The 23008-nt window shown below is 45.5% G+C and overlaps 1 protein-coding gene across 6 annotated transcripts in view; it reads left to right on the top strand.

Moving 5' to 3' along the window:
• Positions 1 to 30: 30 nt before the first annotated feature.
• The window catches only part of MPHOSPH9 (M-phase phosphoprotein 9), a 176651-nt gene continuing 153673 nt past the window's right edge, over positions 31 to 23008 (top strand). For 3 of the 6 annotated variants that reach the window (XM_077461903.1, XM_077461902.1, XM_077461899.1), the window contains exons 1-2: positions 40 to 135; positions 1142 to 1347. In XM_077461903.1, coding sequence (XP_077318029.1) covers positions 1306 to 1347 — 42 coding nt within the window. In that variant the 5' untranslated portion in view covers positions 40 to 135; positions 1142 to 1305. Of the gene's footprint in view, positions 136 to 498; positions 628 to 1141; positions 1348 to 23008 lie in introns of those variants that run through there. The other 3 variants (XM_077461900.1, XM_077461904.1, XM_077461901.1) reach the window with 3 other exon arrangements.

Raw genomic sequence — 23008 nt, 5'->3', positions numbered from 1 at the left:
CCTGCCTGGCCCGTTAGCTGAGTACACGCCCCCTGTTCGCTCCGCCCAGCTTTATTGACACCAGCACAATGTTTACACCGCTGGAAGGCTGGGTGGCCGGTGAGGGAGCTCTCAGTTATGGCATGGGACAAGCAGGTCAGTGAGGATGGGGACAGCGGACATTGTGGGTTGCGGGTTGTGTGTGCTCTGTGCTGGATTCATATTGTGCTCGTATATGTGTGTCAGTGATGTGCAGCTTCTCCGGCTATGTGCGCTCTGCAGAGGGACTGAATAGAGACGAGTTAGAGCAGTTCTATCGGGAACAGTGGCAGGCCTTGGTTATTCTGGTGCAGCACACAGAAGCCCGCCCAGCACTGATAAACAACGTGTGACAGACTCCACCTATACAGGTTAGCACTGAGTGTGAGCTCTGCTTCTGCGATACATGTATTTCCTGTGTGCGGAGCCTGAGGAGAGAGAGGCCGGGGAGTGACGTCTACACCTACACGTCTTCCCCCTTCCCGCCAGCAGCTGGAGCTAGCCGGGCAGGCATTGGCTGATGGATGGCGGCTGCGTCCAATCACAAAGACCTACTACAGCAAGTTTTCTAGAACAACAAGCAGATCTGTCCAATGGCAAGGTGGAGAGGTGGGACTTGTGTGAGACTGTAGAAAGCTGAGTGAGGACTGAGGCTGAAGTGATGTGTGATATATATATATATCTCTATCTATTAGAAGCATACTTTATCAGGAGCTGGTGAGTATAATAGAGAAGAGAGGCGTCTCCAAGTGTAGCAATATGATTACATTTAATGAAGGTACAACCTCTAGGCCCCTTTCACACTGGGGCGCTTTGCAGGCGCTACAGCGCTAAAAAAAGCGCATGCAAAGCACCCTGAAACAGCCGCTGCTGTCTCTCCAGTGTGAACGCCCTGAGGGCGTTCACACTGGAGCGTTGCGCTCGCAGGGCGGTCAAAAAAGTCCTACAAGCCACATCTTTGAAGCGGTGTATTTACCGTTCCTAAAGCACCCCTTCCCATAGAAAATAATGGATCACCGCTGCAGTTTTAACTCTTTTTCAGCCACTAGCGGGGGTTAAAACTGCATAGCGCCGCTAAAACAACGGGAAAGTGCTGCTAAATGTAACGCTGTTTTATCACCAGCGCCCGCAACACCCCAGTGTGAAAGTAGCCTTTGTGATCGGGAAGACTACCCTGCAGTAGAGCGATCTCAAAGCGAGGCTTGAAGAGCTTGTGGAGCACAGCGTGGAAGGAACGCCGTTGATAGCGGTGAGGAGGATGGTCTATGTGGACAGCTTTTCCCCCGGATGCCTGCATACTTAGACGTGCCTGCTTTAATCATCAACCATGTGAGTTGCTAAATGTTGTACTTTCATTAAAGCGGTGTTCCAGCTGAAATTTTTTTAATCTTTTTTTTTTTTAAAAGTCGACAGCTGTAAACACCGTAGCTGCTGACTTTTAACAAGGACACTTGCCTGTCCAGGGAGCTCATGATGTTGGCCCCTTGAGGCCGATCCATCCATCCGCCATTCCAACTAAGGGAAACTGGCAGTGGAGTGTTGTGGCTTCAACCGCCGGTTTCCGACTGCACGTGCGCGAGTCACGCAGCGCTTTGCGAATGGCCAGCTTGTCTTCTGGGACACACACAGCTTCCAGAAGACAATGGGGGACTTGCTGCAGAAGAGGATGTGACAGCCGTGGCCCGGCTGGATCGGAAGTACTCTTCGTACTTCCAAAAAAGGTACAAGAGAAAGTTAAAAACAATTTTTAAATATCCGAAAACGAGGGGTGGAGAGGTGGTCTTTCGTTTAAGACCACCTCTCAAAATTAGGTGGAACTCCACTTTAAATGTAACCATATTGCTACACTTAGAGGCACCTCTTTTCTCTTTTATACTCAGTTGTGACTTGACGCTACTTGTATATCAAGACATCGCTTGTATATCAAATCAAAATGTAGTAAAAAATTTTGCTTGTCTTGCAAAACGCTCTCAAACCAAATCTTGTATATATCCTCCCTACTTTCTGTCTGATGTTTATTTCCACGTGAAATGTTTGAGGCTGCTTCATGCATAGCAGTTCTGAACGTTTTCATGCATAGATTAGCCGCTTTATCTCAGTGGGCCGCCCTGTGCATGATGAACATGCCAAAGTAGCTCATGTACCTTTTTTGGGAATTAAGCGTCTAGCGTGTGTTTTTTTTTTTTTTTTTTTTTTTTTTTTTTTTTATAAAATCTTTATATTGATTTAAACAAAGACAAAGACAATCAAACAAACATTGGTCTTGCATAGTAGCGTTGGAAACCCAGAGGGGACTCCATATGGCTATGTCCTACACAAATGCCAGGCATATGGCTAACAGTATGTATGTTGTATAGCACCACTGGGTCTTGGGTCGCCGGGTACTATCATTAACCTTTATGTACATTGGTGTTCTGACATCCTAACAGAATATGCTCAGTCGGTTCTCCTGCATGAGCCATTTGAGTCTGGGACCCCTAAGGGACCCCCGAAGCTGAGGAGGGATCTGCCAACCATTTAGACCAAATTTTACCATACTTATTGGGGCAGCCTCTATTGGCGTAAGTGTCTTTGTAGAGAGACAGGCTATTGTTGATTAGTTATTTCCACAGAGAGAGAGGAGGAAGGGTCGGTTTGCGCCAGCTGAGGGTGATTGCTTTGCGGGTGTAGAACAGCAGGAGTCCCACAAACGTGCGACCCGCTGCTGTAGGGATTCGTTGCTCAATCAGACCCAATATGCTAGTTGCCATGGTCGGTTGTAGTGGTACTGAGGTAACCTGTTCACTAAAGGCTAGAATCTCCTTCCAGTAACAGGCAATTGCTGGGCAGGTCCAGAAGATATGGGTGAAATCCGCAGGAATCCCACCACATCTCCAGCACCCAGGAGGGGAGTCAGGGTTCATTTTATGCAACCTGTAGGGGGTAAAGTATGCCCGGTGGACGATCTTGAACTGGATCAGGCGATCTCTCAGGGAGACCCGAGATTTAAAGGGGGAGTCCCAAATGTCGTCCCAATCGTCGTTGTCAAGCTCGGGAATGTCACGGGACCATTTGTTTCTAAGTTTTTCCAGCGCCGGGAGAGGGGCAAAGATCAGGTGTGAATACAATTGAGAGGTGGGTTTTTTGTACAGTCTGACCTAAGGAGGTCCTCTAGTGGAGACTGGAGCAGCTGCGGGGGGGAGCTGGAGAATTGGCTACTGAAGGCATGGGAGAGTTAGTGATATTGGAAAAAATAGGACCGTGGCACATTAAAGTCCGAGTTCCGTTCGGAGAACGGAACCAGGGATTGGTTGGTAACAATCTGTGATATAGTTTTTATGTTCAATTTAGTCCATGCCTGGGGCTCAGGCAATTTGTAAATATGCTCCAGAGTTGGGTTTCGCTAAAGGGGGACGTTGGGTGAAATTGCCCGTTTAGGGTAATGTGTGATTTTGAGACCCGCTCCCCATGCCTGCAACGTAGTGCGCATGGAGGGCGTCAGTGGATAGGGGGCTTGTGGGCCTCGAAAGAGTAAAAATTTGAGGGCCTCAAGGGATCCCAGCACTGCCATCTCAATCTGAACTGCTGGATTGGAGGTGTCCGGACTGAGCCACCAGACCGCCGTGACTAGCTGCGTAGTATTTATATAAGTCCGGGCACACCAAGCCACCCTGAGAGATCGGTCGTATCAGCGTGGTCCAGCTGTATCTGGGAGACTGGGGACCCCACAAAAAGGAGGTGGTGTAAACGTGTGAAGAAGGATTTGGGTATCCATTGTGGAGAGTGCCGAAATAGGTATGTGAATTTAGGTAACCGTTTCGCATGGCAAATAGAGCCGGGGAGAGAGGGCAGCCCTGTCGAGTACCCCAGGACAACTGGAAGGACCGTGACAAGCCCCTCCCAGCCTGATGGCGGAGGTGGGGTCACGGTAAAGGACCTTAATCCATTCATTGAATACCAGGGGAAATCCCATCCATCGGAGGACCGCCCAGAAAAAAGGCCACTCGACCGTGTCAAAGGCCTTCTCAATATCAAGGGAGGCCACCACCCTGGATCCTACGTTAAGGTGCTGTGCGTGTGTATATTAGTGAACAGGCGTCTTAAGTTTACGTCCGTTGTTCTATTCTAGCTATGAAACCGGTCTGGTCAGTCTCGATGATAGTGGGTAGTAGGGGCTGCAGTCTCAGGGTCAACTGTTTGGTGAGGATCTTAAAGTCCGTGTTGAGCAGGGCGATAGGCCTGTAGGAGGCACAGGATGTGGGGTCTTTAGGAGCTTTATGGATAAGGATGATGTGGGCATGGGCCATGGAAGCCAGAAGGGCACCATCGGCCAAGCATTGGGTGAAAAGTTGAGCTAGTTTGGGAGCCAGCAGATCCCTGTGAGTCCTGTAGAACTCGATGGGGAGCCCATCCGGGCCCGGAGACCTCCCAGTAGGGAAGGACCCCATCGCCCTCAGTACCTCCTCCTGGGGAAATCGGTCTCACAAGGGATTCTCTCTCTTCAGCAGAAGGCTATCCCAATGCCAAGGGGTCCAGCCAGGGCGCAAGATGCCGTGGCTGGAAATCCGATGGCAGAACTGAAGTGTAAAGGGAGGTGTAATATTCACAAAATGCCTCTAGGACGTCAGGTAAGGAAGAGACCGATTCACCAGAAGGAGCACCACGCTGGGGATCGCCGTCAAGGGTCTGTCATGCTTTGCCATCATCGCCAGGAGGGGACAGTTCCGGTCTCCCTGCTTAAAAAAAAAAACGTTGCCTATTGCGATACAGGTCTAGTCTAGTCACTTCAGTGAGGTGGAGGTGTAGCTCGCGTTTCGCTGCATTAAGGGAGTCGTAGTTTGTGGTTGAGGGGTCAGCGGCATAAATTTCTGACTGGGACTGCGCTGCGGCTTGTAGGTCAGTGGTGACCGCAGCCTGCTCCCTCCGGATTCCAGCAATGGAGGAGATGTACTGCCCTCTGGTGAAAGCCTTGAAGGCGTCCCAGGTCACAGTTGTGGAGGAGGATCCTGTATTAAGTTCCCAAAATTCGTCTAGCATTTTTTTAACCACACATTTTGACAGACATCTGCTTTCCATTTTTACTGACAATATATGGAAAATGTACTGACAGAGCACATTCTCTCCCCCCGACAATGCATGAAAATTTAGTGACCGAGCTTTTTATTTATTTATTTATTTATTTATTTATTTATTTTTTTTGCTGGCAATGCATGGAAAATTGACTACGCAGAGCACTTTTTTTTTTTGTTTTTCCCTGACAGAGCACATATTTTACTGAAAAATGACAGAACTATTACACACTAAGACAACCGATATTTAACACCTTCACACCTAATGCCGCATACACATGACCGGACATTTCAACAGCAAAGGTCCGACAGAATGAATCCACCGGACAGTTCGCTTCATCGGACCTTTGCTGTCTAAAAATCAGACGGACTTTAGAAATAGAACCCGTTTAAAATTTTTCCGCTGGAAACAGTTCCTATCGAAATACGTTCGTGTGTATGCTAGTCCGACAGACAAAAACCAACGCTGAGGCAGCTATTGGCTACTGGCTATGAACTTCCTTATTCTAGTCTGGTCATACGTCAAATCCATCGTACTTTGGTGTGATTGTGTGTGTGTGGCCAAGTCCGTTCGTTCGGAAAGTCCGTCGGAACTCCGCTGAAAGTACATCGGGAAGACCGTCGGACCTAGTCTGCTGGAAAGTCAGTTCGTGTGTACGTGGCATTAGCCTTTTTCTGACACTTGTTGCTTACAGATTTAAAATCTGTCTTTTTTGCTAGAAAATTACTTAATACCCCCAAACAATATCTATCTATGTAATCTCTTTTCTAGCAAAGGCCTTAGAAAATAAAATGGAATAAAATGGAGATTGTTGCAATATTTTATGTCACACTGTATTTGCGCAGTGCTCTTTCAAATGCAATTTTTTTTTAAAGAGAAATACACTTTCATAAATTAAGAAAAAAAAGTACAGTTGCCCCAATTTTTGTTTGCATAATGTGAAAGATGATGTTACTCTGAGTAAATGGATACCTAACATGTCATACTTTTAAATTGTGCACACTCGTGGAATGGCGACAAACTGCGGTATCTAAAAGTCTCCATAGGAGACACTTTAAACATTTCTACAGGTTACCTGCCTTAAGTTACAGAGGAGGTCTTGCATGACAACAGTTATTGCTCTCGTTCTAATGATCATGGCCATACCTCATATGTGGGGTTTGAATGCTATTTACATTTGAGGGTGCGACTTTACTTATGCGTTCTCTTCTGCACAGAGGCATGGGGCTCTTTAAATTTTTATTTTTTATATTTATTTTTATTTTTACACTTACATTTTTTTTTTTATCACTTTTATTGCTGTCTCAAGGAATGTAAACATCCCTTGTGACAGTAATAGGCAGTGCTAAGTACTCTATAAGACCCCAAATCTCTCCTTTGCATTTAAAAGCATTCAAAATGCCAAATTTGACTGTGTTTGAATACTGTTGTTGTTTTTTTAAAATCTGGCGCCTTTGTGTCTTCAATAAACCGAAAGTGATGTCATGACATCGCTTCCAGCTCACTAGATCTGAAACCTGATCAAAGGCGATTCCGGCATTGTTCGGGTCTCCGGACAGCCGACTGATGTGTCGGCTGGTTGCTCGGGCCTGCCGGGGGGACGGGAGACTGCAGGTGAGCCGCAGAAGGTGGGGGGGGGGGGGGAGATAAGAGCCAAGCAGCTGCTTAGCTGCATCAGTTGTTATTACAAAAAGCCGACTGCCTGCTCTAAGAAAAATGGTACTGGGGTGATGCTGGCAGCTGCAGGCATCATCCCAGTACTACCCCTTGAAGCAGAAGGCTGCATATTTGCGTTAAGTCAGCGTCAAGGGGTTAAACAAACAATATAAACACAATATGGAAACACTGACAATACCTATGACAAGTAATTTGCCTGGTTTACACTTGGTCAACACAGCATGACAAATTTTCCCCAATCGTCTTTCAGGACAGCCACCTTTGAGAGACACTGGCTCCTCCCCTCTTAGGAAACACCGCCTTCATTTTCATGATTTAAGCCTCCTCCTCCCTTCGTTCCTCAGTTATGGTGTTTCCTCCGGTGGGGAGACATCGCTAAGGAACCTTAGCTGAATTCGGTTGGTGAGACTGAAGCTATCCGAGCGGAGCCCCGGCCCCACTCGGTTACCCGACCGTCTATCGGTCGGCCCTTGACAGTCGGATCAGCGGGGAGCTGAAGCGTTCGTACTGTCTATACACCCTAAACTTCGCTTGGGGAAAGCAGGAAGTTTTACAGGGTCGTCCGTCCGTTCACCCGCGGGTGTTTTAACGGAACAGGCAGTCCGGTCGGCTGGGGAAGCTGAACTTTTGACTGACCTTTTTCTATATACGCACTCCAATCTTCGCTTGGGGAAAGCAGGAAGTTTTTGGGGAGGTTCATCCCTGCGTTTCGCCCAGTGGGGCGCTGCAACGAGGACGTCCAAGGCCCCCCTGTGTATCCAGTCGGCTGGGAGCCAGAGGCCGGACCGGTTGGCGGGCGACGTCAATTCCGGTGGGGGCGGACCTCTTCGTTGGATCCGCGTCTTCCGGTTCCGGACGCGGCACGTGGAGGGGAACCTAGCGTTCGGCTGGTGCAGCCTCTCTTTCTACAGTTGCACAGGTAGCTGTTGGAGGCACGTTCGTACCACTCTTCCTCAACAGGAGAATGTCCAAAGCAGTGGCTTCGGGAGCTCCAGGAGTAACGGCACCAGCCACTCAAAGGTAAAAGCCCTGGCGAGGGGTTCCCTTACCTTACAACCAGTAGCTCCACTGGTGTTTTTTCCCCCTAGGTGGTCGGGGGGAAGGGCAGTGCGTCTGGGATCCAGATGGAGATTGATCCTAGGGGAGGGCACTCCCGGTGGTCCTCTTAAGTAGTGCTGGTGTTTCTTTTTTTTTTTTTTTTTTTTTTTTTTTTAGAATTTTATGCTGCTCTTTTATCTCTAGGTCTCTGAAGGACATGAGCAAGTCTCCCCTTGGTTCTAGGAGGGAGCGTCCTTCATATAGAGCCTCTTTGGGGAATCCCTGGTTCAAAGGCACTTGGTAAAGAGTGTATTGAAGCACCGGATAGCTCAGTCAGACCTTTAACCTAAGGTTCCAGTGGCCTCAGAGGGTTCAGGTCCCTGTTTGAGCGCCATCAGGAAACAGGCAGCAGAACACGGTGCATATCTGGCGGCTTCTGGGAAGGTTCCAGTGGCCTCAGCTCCAGAGCACTCTTTCACCAGCACAGCAGAGTGTTCCACCTAACCCGATGGATGTTCCTCCTGCAGGTTAAGGGAGAGTCTAGAGGGTTCCAGAGAGGAAGTTGAGGAAGAAGTTGACAGTGCCGTCTCAGACTCCCAAGGGAATCTGATAAAGGTGAGGGCTTGGGTGGGGAACCCAAAAGAACCCCTCGATATAAACTTCCCCCTGGATGAAGTGGATAAGCTCTTGAGAGCTATTCATACCACTTTAGGAAGAAGGCATTGTCACCCCACGATCAGATGTACTAGGACCTGGGGGAAGCGGGTGTTCCCGGTTCATGCTGTCTTGATCGATGCCATCAGGAATGGCGGGGTCCCGAAGGAAAACCTTTCTTTTCTGGTGCATTAAAGCAAAGGTTTTTTCTTGGGTGGAAGAGGAAGCTCTTGTCTGGAATAGAATCTCCCAGGTTAGAGACTACCTTTCTTCAGACGTCCAGGCATACTGACCTGTCCTCAGGGACATGGGAATGCTTTCAGACCCTATGTTTGAAATGATGGACTCACTTCTGAAGGATGCATGGGCTTTTTCTCTTAAGAAAATATCTAAGCCTGCCATAGCGGCCACAGTGGTGGCTCATAATATGAAGTGTCGGCTTAGCCAGATTAATGCATGAAGCAATGACGGCAGAGGAGACTTTCTATCCTCCTTTCCCATGCTGCTTAAGGTGTTGGCATACGCTGCTTCGATTCAATCCAGGCGAATGTATGCAAGATCTTCGGCTCTGACCAACTCAGCCTGGAGGGCCTCAAGGCTGAAGACATGGCAGGGGGTCAAGGCATGGCAGGGGGACAAGGCGTCCAAAGCAAAGCTCTGGAATCCTTTTTACAGGAGGCTGCTGTTACTGCTACTGTTTACTGCAGTTTGGGCCAGGTCTTGAAGCAGGGCTAGATCGCACGGCTGATAAGAAAAAGGCCTTTCCCCTTAAGAAGAAATATGGGGAGCAGTAAAAAAGAGGCCTTCCTCCCCCAGTGGGAGATGATCACCTCCAATCAGTTTGTGTTGGGGATCATCGTAAGAGGTTACCGTTTGGAGTTTTCAGAACTCTCCTCTTTTGAGACTCCTTGTCACTGAGCTGCCAAAATGTGCCCTTCTTTCCTCTTCAGGAGTTAGAGGAACAGGAAGTGGTAATACAGGTCCCAGCAGGATATATAGAAAGGGCTCCTATTCTCACATTTTTGTGGTTCATAAGCCTTTGGGGAAAAAAGTTCAGGCTCATCCTGAACCTGAAATGTCTGTGTGTCTTAGTCACCTACAGATGGCTTTCGTTGGTTTTGGTCACTGGGTGAGGGCACCTCTTCCACCAAAACTGTTTCAGGGCATGGATAGTATGGATGCATACCTGCATATTCCCATTGCAGAGAACCACCAGCGTTTCCTTAGGCTGGCAGTGATAACTTCTGTAGGGGTGCTACACATTCAGTTCAAAGCGCTTCCCTTTTGGGCTATCCCTTTCCTCCTCCTATCTTCACCAAAGTGATGGTAGATGTTCTGGCATTCCTGCGTCTCAGGGGAGTCTCGGTGATCGTGTGTCCTGAAGATCTTCTCCGGTTTGTACCTTCTCTGACGCAGTCGATTTGGGAGCAACAGGTAACAAAAGACCTGTTAGTGAGCCTGGGTTGGCCTCTGAACCTAGAGAAACCCAACTTAAATTCCTTACCAGGGGGTCACCTTCCTGGGGTAGGTGCTGGGCTCAACAGAACAAAAGGTCTTCCCTCCTTGGAGAAGATCCAGAAGATAGATAGAGCACTGTTGTTTCTCCAGGGCAACCGTCAAAAACTCAGTTAGGCAGGTTGAGTTTACTGACAGCCACGCTCCTAGCAGTTCAGTGGACGGGGTCATGTTACCGTCCTCTGTAAACTATTCATCTTGAAGCTTTGGGACCACAGTCAGGGGTCTTGGGACTCTTTGGTTCCAACTCAGGTAAAGAGGTCCCTTTGGGAAAGGGAGCACGTTTGTTACAAGACCTAGAATGGAGTTTCCCAGTATCCAGGGTGGTTACGATACCGATACGAACGGCTTAGGTTGGGGTACACACCTAGACTCCTGTTTGGTACAGGAAGGAATCTAAGAGATCCTCAAATTGGAGGGAGTTGAGAACAGTAGATCTGGTTCTCAGGACCTCTCAGAGTTCTCTGGAGACTTCATGTAAGAGTCGTGGAAACAATCCCTTGGCAGTGGCTTGCGTCGACAGGACGGGGACTCCTGGAGCGGATCCTTATGGGTCCTAGCGAAGGCCATCCTCAGATGGGCCGAATATTAAAATCCTGTCTTTTCAGTGATCTGTCTTGAAGGAGAGCAAATCCTGATATTAGATTTCCTCAGAGCAACCAGGTTCTCAAGCAGGAGGTTCTTCGAATGGATCACCCAGAGTTGGGGGATTCCTTGGATAGACCTCTCTTTTTCTCAAGGGAAAACGCAAAGGAAGCCATCTCCTGTTCCATGAACAGGGGAGATGGGAGGTCGGGAGCAGACACACTAAAGCACAGAGTTAGGGTTTCTCTAAGTGCTATGCTTTCTCCCCTCCCGTTCTGATTCCTGCAGGGTCAGGGAAGTTTTCAGGTGGAGATTACTACCTATTTTCTAATCACACCTCTTGGGCCCAGGAGGCCGTGGTTCTCCATTCTGAAGGGCCTGTCAGTAGAACCCCCCCCCCGGGTTTTCCCGGTCTAGGAGTGTCCCTTCTCCCAGGGTCCAGTCTGCGGTCCCCAGGTGGATTCTTGCAGCTTGGCTACTGAGAAGGAATTGCTGAAGGGCAAAGAGGTCTCAGACTGTTTAATAGCCACTCTTCTGAATTGCAGGTAAATAGAAACTCAGACCATTTTCTTGAAGGTATGGAGACGGTTCAACAGCTGATGCTCAGAGAACTCCTTCAATGTGCACAGCCTCGTAGCCGTTCTAGAGTTCCTGCAGTCAGGGGCAGATAAAGGTTTAGCCCCATAAACATTGAAGAGTCAGGTTTTCGCTTTTAGCGTATTCCTGGAAGGGCATCTAACATCAGACCTTGGTATAGTAAGGTTCCTAGAGCCTTAAGTAGGCAAAGACCAAGCCTTTGGTCGCCCCCTTCCCAGTCGGGGTCACTCATTAGTTTTACAGGTTCCCACAAAGGAACCTTTTTCAGCAATTGGAATCTGGCTGGTTATGGTTGATCACTCTCAAAACTGTGTTTTTTGTGGCGATCACTGCGGCAAGGAAAGTGAGTAAACTCGAAACCCTTTCTGTTAAGGCACTCCCTTTCCAGACCATTCAGTTTTTAAGATCATTCTGGCCTTTTTACCTAATGGTAGTCTCTAATCCTCAGAGAGTCCGAGAGATTATGCTGCCTATTTTTCGTTCAAAACCAGTGAGCGAACAGGAACACATCTTCTTGGACGTGTCCTTCATTATTTTGGTTACACAAAGCCAGTTCAGGAAGTCTGATTTACCTTTGGTGTTACTTCCAGGGGCTAGGAAGGGTTCCAAAGCCTTTAGACGTACGCTAACCAGATGATTAAGGTCAGCCATTGGGCAGACTTGCGCGGTTGGGGTATTAAAGCCTCCAGTTAGAATTAAAGCACACTCAGCCAGGACAGCGGCAACTCCGCAGACAATGTGGGCTGGTGTGTCTCCTGAACAGATCTGTAGAGCCGCAACGTGGTTCAAGTTTTCTACGTTCGTGAAGCGCTATAGATTGGATCTTCTCTCAGCCAAAGACCAATCCCTTTGGTCACAAGGTGCTGCAAGCAGTAGGTCCCACCCTAAGACAGGGTACTCGCTTATCCTCTCAAAGGTGGCTGTCCTGAAAGACGATTGGGGAAAAATGGAATTACGTACCGGTAATGTCCTTTTCCAGGAGTCTTTCAGGACAGCACCGGTTCCCACCCAAGTTTTTTGCAGATCATCGGGAACTCATTACATGAGGCCGTCAGGTAAGACTTAAAGGTTTGTTTATTTGACGTGTTCTTGTGTCTCCCCAGTTGGCCGGAGGTACTCTGGAAGAACTGAGGAACGAAGGGAGGAGGAGGCTTAAATCATGAAAATGAAGGCGGTGTTTCCTAAGAGGGGAGGAGCCAGTGTCTCTCAAAGGTGGCTGTCCTGAAAGACTCCTGGAAAAGGACATTACCGGTACGTAATTCCATTTTTCAGCCCCTAATATTTATAGCCCATTGTAAAAAATATCACAGATTTTTGCAAACTGTTCCTAAATTTACTGGCGGTTGCCAACCCTGGTCATACTACACATACAACAGTGCCACACAAAGTACCCTTCATAACAATGCCACCTCTTATCATTCTTGTCAATGCTTAGTTTAGTGGCCTGGTGTTCTACCTGGAGCTTGAGGGTCACATGCGGTCCTTTGGTACTTCTTTTGTGGCCCCTGAAACCCAGCAGTCAGTGGTGTAGGCACTGCTATATGAGTCGGCTGCAATGGCACTGATTTCTATTAGTGAAGAGCTGGGGTTTGGTCTGATCACTTGTCTACTGGGCCCTTTTACCCCCCCTTCCTGCCAAGGCCATTTTTCAGCTTTCAGTGCTGTCACACTTTGAATGACAATTGCGTAGTCATTCAACACTGTACCCATATTACATTTTTATAGTTTTTTTTTTTTTTTGAAACAGCTTTTTTGGTGGTATTAATCACCACTGGTGTGTTTTTTTTTTTATTTATTTTTTTTGCTAAACAAATGAAAAAAGACTGAATGTTTGTGTTTCTTTTTAAATTTTAATAAAGATCACGATTCTCTCATGATTTTCGCAGCGTAACGTCATTTTCACATTATACAAAAAAATTTGGCTAACTTTACTGTTTAGTTTTTTATTTGTTAAAGTGTACTTTTTTTTCCCCAAAAAAATGTGTTTGCAAGACCGTTGAGAAAATACAGTGTGACATAAAATTTTGCAACAACCGCCATTTTAACTTGTAAGCAACAAGTTTTTTTTTTTTTTTGCGGGACTGCAACATTCTGGCAGACAAATCGGACCCTTTTTTATTTTATTTATTTATTTTTTTGTGACCAGTGACATTTATACAGCGATCAGTACTATAAAAATGCACTGATTATTGTATAAATGGCACTGTCAGGGAAGGGGTTAACACTAGTGGTGTTCAGGGGGTTAAATGTGTTCCCTGGGAGCTGTTTCTAACTGGGGGGAGTGTACTGACTGGAGGAGGAGAGAGATCGCTTTTCCTGATCACTAGGAACAGATGATCTCTTTACTCCCCTGGCAGAATGGGGATCTGTTTGTCTACATTGACAAATCCCCATTCTGGCTCTCTGTGGCGTGATCGCGGGTGGCTGGCGGGCATCCTGGCCGCCGGTCATGCGCATCGGCTCCAGCATTGTGCGCTTGCCCACTGTATCTATTACATGAACCAATGTACATAGTTACGTACGGTGATGAGCCTAATAGGTTAAGTGGTTAAACTGACCTCATTTACATACCGAAATTCATTCCTAAAAGAACTACAAGATACTTTGTTTATAGTTATCTCCCAGCGCTGACAATGTTGTGATAAATTTGGAAGGCTGACAGCTGTTTTTTGTTTGTTTACATACCCTGGTGATTTTGACCTGATAGCATGCACACAAGTTGACACAAAGGTATTTGAATGGCTATTACAAATAACCCTCCCCACCTGTGATCTGTTTGCTTGTAATTAGTGTGTGCGTGTGTGTGTGTGTGTATAAAAGGTCAATGAGTTTCTAGACTCCTGACAGACCTTTGCATCTTTCATCCAGTGCTGCACTGACATTTCTGGATTCTGAGTCATGGGGAAAGCAAAATAATTGTCAAAGGATCTGCAGGAAAAGGTAGTTGAACTGTATAAAACAGGAAAAGGGATATAAAAACATATTGGAATGCGGAGGGCCTCAGATGCTCGGTTGAGATCCGTGGACTTAGGGTGGGCTGGCTGGAGGAGAGAGTGGCTCTCTACGCGGATGATTTATTGCTTTTTTTTTTTTTTTTTTTTTTAACGATGCTGGTGACTCCTTGCGGGGCGCACTTGGAATCGTTGAAGATTTTTCCGCCTTCAGCAGGTTAAGGGTGAATTGGCATAAGTTTTGGGTTTTCCCGGTGGACGAGGAGGCCAGGTCCTCCTCGCCTCCCCTCTACCCCGCTTCAATGGGTAGATAGGTTTACCTATTTAGGTATCATTATTTCAAGGGAGAGCAGGGATTTTGTCTGGCTTAACCTTGAACCTGTTTTGATAGGGATTAAATCCAAACTAAGGGCGTGGGGCAATCTTCCCCTCTCCCTCATTGGGCGCATTAACCTTCTAAAAATGAAAGTCCTCCCCAAACTAACATACATATTTAGGAACTCCCCACAGTGGCTGGATAAAACCTTCTTTAATTCTCTTAAACAACTTTTTCCTTTCATTTATTTGGGTTATCTGGAACACCTAGTTTCAAGTATACCCCTCTGACCAGGCCTTTGGACAGTGGGGGCTTGGCCCTTCCGGACTGCCACAAATTCTTCTTGGCCACTCAGCTTGTAACCGTCCACTGGTGGTTGCAGCCAGATCTGACAAATTCTGCTACGGTGTTGGAGGCGGCTATAGTGGGGTCTCTGGAGGCCTTGAAGGGGTTGATATTCAGGGGGCCAAAAACACCTCATTGCCTCACCCCGTCTATGAGGGCGTGGAAGGTGGGAGAGGCACTGATAGCATCTTTGCCGAACCCCTGGTCTCCTCACACCCCCCATGGCTGAATCCTAACCTACCACAGTTCACCACTATCCCGGATCCACAGGCCTGGGCCAGACACAAAATACTGACTCTGGAGCATGTTATCACCAATGGGGAGCTTGCTTCCTTTCATGTATTGTGTACAAAGTTTAACGTGGCGGTACGTGCTCATTTCAGGTATCTCCAGATCGCCCATGCTTATAGATGTCAGTTCTTAGGTCAACCAGTCATAATGGAATACTCGGCGCTTGAGTCCACCCTTCGGGTGAAGGACTTGGAGTAACCCACTTCTCAGATTTACGGGTCCCTGTTGGTTGCTGCCATCCCTGAACTGTCCTCCCTCCGCAGGAAATGGGTGGGGAACATACCGGAGCTAGATGACGATGACTGGAGGGAGAATTGGGGGTTCCCATTCTCTCCTCTGGTCTCAGCCAGGGACAAACTAGTTCAGTATAAAATTATACATAGCTCACTACACACCCCACAGACTGCACCAGATGTCGTCCACACATTCCCCGGTGTGCTGTAGATGCTCGTATCAGCCAGGGGACTTCTTTCACATTTTCTGGGCTTGCCCAGCAATTGGACATTACTGGAAGGAAGTTCTCCAGGTGATAGCTAAAATCACTAAGACTAGTATTCCTTATGATCCTAAATATTGTCTGCTGTGGCTTGTGGAACAGATGTTAATCCACAGAGCTAGGAAAATACTCATATCCTTATTACTATACTATGCACGTAAGGCCATCACGATGAATTGGAAGAAATCATCTCCCCCCCCCTCTGTCAAGTTCTGGAAGGGTCTAGTGAATGCCAGTTTGCCCCTTTATAGAGCCACCTATGAGGGCAGGGGTTGCCCACATAAATTTGGGAAGGTGTGGACGATAGCACTAGCGCGACTGATGCAGTGATTAACCCAGGGCTCGACAAAACCCGGGCGCCAGGTCGCATTGGCGACTAGAAATAGCGACCTCACGCCTGGGGCAGCACAGCTGGGGGTATCCTGTCTCTGTGGACCCCCCCAGCGTGATCGCGTCGGGCCGTTCCGCCGGCGGCCGAAAATTTAGGCCGCGGCTTTGAGGCCTTCTGCGGTCCTATGATTCCTTATGGAATCTGGCGCCCTCTTGTGGTCGCCGTTGGTATGACAAACCAGCAATGCTAATGAAGCTTCCTCTGAGTGTTTTATATTACATGCCTCTTCTTCCCTTTATTTAGAACCCCCTAAATATTATATATATTTTTTATTCTAACACCCTAGAGAATAAAATGGTGGTTGTTGCAATACTGTCTGTCACACCGTATTTGTGCAGCGGACTTACAAGCGCACTTTTGTTGGGAAAAATAATTTAGTTAATAAAAAAATAAGACAACAGTAAAGTTAGCCCAATTATTTTTTATATTGTGAAAGATAATGTTACGCCGAGTAAATTGATACCCAACATGTCACGCTTCAAAATTGCACCCGCTCATGGAATGGCGACAAACTTTTACCCTTTAAAATCTCCATAGGCGACGTTTAAAAAAATTCTACAGGTTGCACGTTTTGAGTTAGAGGAGGTCTGGGGCTAGAATTATTGCTCTCGCTCTACCGATCACGGCGCTACCTCCTATGTGTGGTTCGAACACCGATTTTATATGCGGGCAGGACAGGGCGCGTTTAAAAATTATTATTTTTTCTTCTTATTTTAACTTTTTTTTTTTTTTTCCACTGTTCTTTTAAAAAAAATGTTGTGTCACTTTTATTCTTATTACAAGGAATGTAAAAATCCCTTGTAATAGAAAAAGCATGACAGGTCCTCTTTAATATGAGATCTGGGGTCAGAGAGACCTCGGATCTCATATTTACACTAAAATGCAATTGAAAAAAAAATTGTCATTCGAAAAAAATAAATAAAATGTCCCTCTAAGAGCTATGGGCAATGACTTGGAGACGGGGGGGCGACGACGGCGCTGCTATCTTCCCCTCACTCGTCTCCATGTCAGGCCAGGGACAGGTCCGGATCGCCGTCACGGACCTGGCTCCTAACTTTTTAAGCTGGCTCCTAGATTCCAAGCAAATTTGTCAACCCCTGGATTAACCCTTCGACCAATATTAAGGTTATGATATGGTAATAGACTGACCCAGGTACTACATGTATTTCTATGTTATGATATCCTGCACTTATGCTTTTGAGCACAGATCCTCCTGCTTTTAACCTCTCCCCACATTGAGGTTTAGATAAGTTAGTTTTTTTTTTTCTTCGGTCTGCCTGGTTGAGGCCTATTGTTGCTTCAGAGGAAGACCGAATATGTTGTGTTACCTGATGTGTCTTGCTGCGGTTTGTAGCCCCATCTGAGATTTTGCCCTTGTGTGGGTACTGCTGGCCCATGTGTGGGCAATTTTCTATGCTATTAAAAAAAAAAAAAACAATAAAAATGATTTTGCAAAAAAAAAAAAAAAACATATTGGAATTGAGAATGCCAATCAGCAGTGTTCAAACTCTAATCAAGAAGTGGAAAATTAGGGGTTCTGTTGAAATCAAACCACGGTCAGGTAGACCAACTAAAATGTAAGCCACAACTGCAATGAAGATTGTTCGGGATGCAAAGAAAAACCCACAAATAACTTTAGGTGAAAAATATCGGACTCTCTGAAAACATGCGGTATGGCTGTTTCATGATGCACAATAAGGAGGCACTTAAAGAAAGATGGGCGGCAAGGTCGAGTCGCCAGAAGAAAGCCATTACTATGCAAATGCAACAAAGTATCCTGCTTAAAAAACACAAAACAGCACAGAGACAAGCCTCAAACCTTCTGGCAGTCATTTGGAATAATGAGTCCAAAATCTTTAGCTTTTTGGCCAATACCATAAACGCTAAATTTGGAGAGGAGTTAACGAGGCCTATGATGAAAAGTACGGAGGTGGATTGCTGATGTTTTGGGGATGTGTGAGATACAAAGGCACAAGCAATTTGGTCAAAATTGTTGGCAAGATAAATGCAGTATGTTATCAAAAAATACTGAAGGAACATTTGCATTCATCAGCTAGGAAGCTGCACATGGGACATACTTGGACATTTCAACATGACAACAATCCAAAACACAAGGCCAAGCCAACCTGTCTGGCTACAGCAGAATAAAGTGAAAGTTCTGGAGTGGCATTCTCAGTCTCCTGACCTCCATATCATTGAAGGACTCTGGGGAGATCTCAAACGTGCAGTTCATGCAAGACAGCCCAAGAATTTACAGGAACTGGAGGCTTTTAGCCAAGAGGAATGGGCAGCTTTACCATCTGAGAAGATAAAGGGCCTCATCCACAAATAACACAAACGACTTCAAGCTGCCATTGATGTTAAAGGGGGCAATACACGGTATTAAAGTGGTTGTGTGTGTGTGTGTGTGTGTGTGTGTGTGTGTGTGTGTGTGTATGTATGTACATACAAATCGAAAAAAGGGTTTAGAAATTACAGCTCTTAAGAATAGCCATCCCTCTTTTTTTCAAGGGAACAAAAGTAATGGGACAATTGAATCAAAAGCTGTTTCATGGCCAGGTGTTGGCTACTCCTTTTTGTTATTACTTGATCAATTAAGCAGGTAAAAGGTCTGAAGTGTGGTATTTGCATTTGAAATCTATTGCTGTAAAGCTACATCATGCTTTCAAAGGAACTGTCCATGCAAGTGAAACAGGCCATTGTAAGGCTTCAAAAACAAAACAACTCCATCATAGAGATAGCAGCAATATTAGGAGTGGCCAAATCAACAGTTTGGTACATTCTGAGGAAAGAACACACTGGTGAGCTCAACTGTATAAAAAGGCCTGGACGTCTACGGAACACAAGAGTGGTAGATGATCACAGGATCCTCTCTTTTGGTAAAGAAAAATCTATTCACAACATCCAGACAAGTGAAGGAGACTCCAGGAGGTGGACGTATCATTGCTAAAGTCTACAATCAAGAAAAGACTTCACGAGAGCAAATACAGAGGGTTTACCACAAGATTTAAAAAATTCATAAGCCTGAAGAATAGAAAAAACAGATTAGACTTTGCCAAAAAAACATCAATTTTTTTTTTAAAAAACTAAAAAAAAAACAAGCAGTCAGATTAGCTCTGGAAAAGCATTCTTTGGACAGGTGAAACTAAGATTACTCTGTTCCAGAATGACTGGAAGAAAAAAGTGTGGAAAAGTGAGGCTTGGAACCGTTCATGATCCAAAGCACACATCTGTAAAACATGGTGGAGGCAGTGTGATGGCATGGGCATGCATGGCTTCCAGTGGCACTAGGTCATTGGTGTTTATTGATATGACAGAAGACTGAAGCAGCCGGATGAATTCTGCAGTGTTTAGAGATATACTGTCAACCCAGATTCAGCCAAATGCAGAAAAGTTTATTGGACGGCGCTTCACAGTACAGATTGACAATGATCCAAAACACACTGCAAAAGCAACCCAGGAGCTTTTGAGGGAAAAGTGGAATATTCTGCAATGTCAGTCGCTTGATCTCAACACAATTAAGCATGCATTTCACTTTCTGAAGGCAAAACTAAGGTCCGAAAGACCCACAAAGAACAACTGCAGTTAGAGCTATAGCTCTAAGTCTGCACTTCCAAATTCATTTGGATTGTTGCGTTTTAATTTTAATTCTGGCTGCATACAAAGTCAAAAGTATGAAGTGTGTGTGTGTGTGTGTGTGTGTGTGTGTGTGTGTGTGTGTGTGTGTGTGTGTGATAATCTAAATTAAATTATATATATTTAGAGCTGGGCCTAGCCTCACAGACTCGGCCGAAGCCGTGGCCTCGTCTAAAAACTCCTGCCCGAAGCACCACCCCCTTCTTCTTCTTCTTTTTTTTTTTTTTTTTTTTTTTTACACACCAGAATCGGGATTGCCGGCCCTGGTGGAAAAAATTTGCTGAAATTTTGAATCGATTTGACCTCTCAACCTGATTTCAAGATTTAAATTGTGTGTGTGTGTGTGTGTGTGTGTGTGTGTGTGTGTGTGTGTGTGTGTGTGTGTGTGTGTGTGTGTGTGTGTGTGTGTGTGTTTTAAAAAATAGTATATAATATATATTTAAAAAAAAAAAAAAGTATTCAACCACAAAGCCAAACAATACTGAATAAGGACAATGATCATCAACGACTCCATACATCCTGAATCCAAAAAACATAACTTAAATAAAAAATCCAAAGTACAGATATATAACTAACAATAGGCTAGTCAAAGGGCAATGTAAAGCACCATATGGGGAGTCTAGGCACAGAATTATATTGCCCATCAATTGTCTGCGCGGGAGGACCCACAATTTTATCTTTTATAACAAAACAAACCAAAAGGATACTGGCTTTTAAGAGGAAGCCGGCTTCCAAAAATAGAAAGAAGGCGAGTGATTAGACAGATAGGGACAAAAGGGTAAAAAAGAGGGAGTTGGGAAAGTGATGTAAATATAATGTGACACTAGGACACTCCGATGCATCTACTCCTGCGAGGATCCTGGTCACTACGAGATACAGCCAGATCTAACCATAAGCGAGGTAAGTATTTATAGACTTGAATAGGAGAACGCTGTTCAATAAAACAGAGTCTTCTGCTGCTGTTCCTCCCTTCACCGTTAGGCCGCAGTATGTTCCTCCATCAATTGGGTCTCCCTAATCACAGCAGACCATTGGCCCAACGAGGGGGAACAGTACACTTTCCCATTTTGTGCTACACAGACCCTAGGCACATTAATCAAATGGACCAACAGTGACTTTTTGGGGTGTGTTTTGCACGCCATAGGCTTTTTTCAATAGAAAAAAAAAGAGAGTGACTTTTTGAAATGGCATTTAGACCGTCAGATGTAATAAAAAGGCCTTGGGGTGGTCCTCAAGCCGAAGATCTGTAAGCTCAAAGATCATGTTCTGGACTTTCTCCCAGAAAGGACAGATAAGCTGGCACTGCCAGAAAATATAGTATAGCATTCCATGCTCTTGACCGCACTGCCAGCATAGTGGTGATACAGCTGGGAAGATGTTATTCAACAGCATAGGTTCTTTGCACCATCTGGTCAATGATTTGTACTCCACCTCCTGAAGCCTGTTTGAGACTGTAGATTTATGGGGAAATAACAGAACATGGTTTCTTTGTTCCTCAAAAAGTGTTGGATGTATCTGTCCTGGGGAGAGGGAGGGTCTGCAGAAGATACAAGAGCCGGGGCAGGATTTTCACCTTTTTTTCATATATTGTTCTTCCCAAAGCAAGTAAAGTTTCAGACATGCCAGCGTTTTTAAGATCTGCAAGAATCGTAGCCAACAATGATGGATCATTTGAAGACCTATGGTGTGCTGGCGAATATGTGCATTTTTCTGTGATGTGTCCAGTATACAGCTCAGCCTTTCTCAACCTTTTCAACACAGAGGAACCCTTGAAATAACTTTCCGGTCTCAGGGAACCTCTTATAAAAAAAAACTACTATATCTGCAACTCATGATATATTAGTGTGATCGTCAGTGGGAACAATGCTTCTTAGACTTGTGTCACTGGAAAGAATTGCCCCCTTAACCACTTGTGGACCGCCTCACGGGGATGTACGTCCTTTTTTTGAAGAGGGATATCTCGGTAACGGCAGCAGCTGCTGCCACAACCGAGATATCCATCTCTTCAGGCGGCGGTCGGCTGTACGATAACGGTGGTCTCCGCGGCGCATTCGCCGTGAGATCACCGCTATCGGCGGCGGGAGAGGTGCCACCCGCCCTCCCGCACCTTCCGCCGCTTACCGGAGCCATCGGTAGCGGCGGAGGCGATCGGGTCCTCTTCCTAGCTGGGCATAGAAACAAGTGAGGCTAAGATGGCCCCCACTCGTCTCTATACCATAGGAGGGCGGAAGCGACGTCAAAATGTCACTTCCGCCCATACCTCTTAAAGGTATATATATTTTTTTATTTTAAATGTCAGATTTTCTTTTTTTTTTTTTTTTTTTTTTTTTTTTTTTTTGCATTTTAGCCCAAATATGAGATCTGAGGACTTTTTGACCCCCAGATCTCATATTTAAGAGGACCTATCATGCTTTTTTCTATTACAAAGGATGTTTACATTCCTTGTAATAGGAATAAAAGTGATCCATTTTATTTTATTTTTTTTTAAAACAGTGTAAAAATAAATAAAATCAATTAAAATAAATAAGAAAAAAAAAATTTTTTTTTTAAAAACACCCCGTCACGACGAGCTTGCGCACAGAAGCGGGCGCATACGTGAGTAGCGCCCGCATATGAAAACGGTGGTCAAACCACACATGTGAGGTATCGCCGCGATCGGTAGAGCGAGAGCGATAATTCTAGCCCTAGACCTCCTCTGTAACGCAAAAAATGCAACCTGTAGAATTTTTTTAAATGTCGCTTATGGAGATTTTTGAGGCTAAAAGTTTGACGCCATTCCACGAGCGGGCGCAATTTGGAAGCGTGACATGTTGGGTATCAATTTACTTGGCATACCATTATCTTTCACAATATAAAAAAAAATTGGGCTAATTTTACTGTTGTCTTATTTTTTTTATTCAAAAAAGTGCATTTTTTCAAAAAAAAGTGCGCTTGTAAGACCGCTGCACAAATACGGTGTAAAAAAAAAGTATTTCAATGACCGCCATTTTATTCTCTAGGGTGTTAGAAAAAAAACAATATAAAATGTTTGGGAGTTCTAAGTAATTTTCTAGCAAAAAAAACAGTTTTAAACATGAAAACACCAAGTCTGAAAAAGAGGCCCCGATAGAACACTGCTAAGCACAGCAAAAATGACTGGGGCTTTAGCGCCGCTGCAGTGTGAAAGGGGTCTTAAACCCCTCCTTGTCTATTAATTAAAGATTATATAAAAGAGAACGTGGAAGCGAATCAACTGTACTGCATGCAACTGTATTGGCAAGAAACTTGCTTATGTAGGAGGGATGAACAAAGTAACGAAATCATTACCTTCTTGCCGACCATTTAACTTATATGTGGGCCTTTTAATGTCTGCATAAGCTGCACATACAGTATGTGTGAATGTTGGCCATCAGACAGAGGACAACGAATGGTGGGAAATATCTGGACTGAAGAGCAAAATTTGTAAAAAA

Source organism: Lithobates pipiens, unplaced genomic scaffold, assembly GCF_037356315.1.
Source record: "Lithobates pipiens isolate NorthernLeopardFrog02 unplaced genomic scaffold, aLitPip1_a1.2 Scaffold_3, whole genome shotgun sequence".
Classification (NCBI taxonomy): Eukaryota; Metazoa; Chordata; class Amphibia; order Anura; family Ranidae; genus Lithobates; species Lithobates pipiens.
The sequence above is the reverse complement of the archived record's forward strand: the minus strand, read 5'-3'. Positions and strand labels throughout refer to the sequence as shown.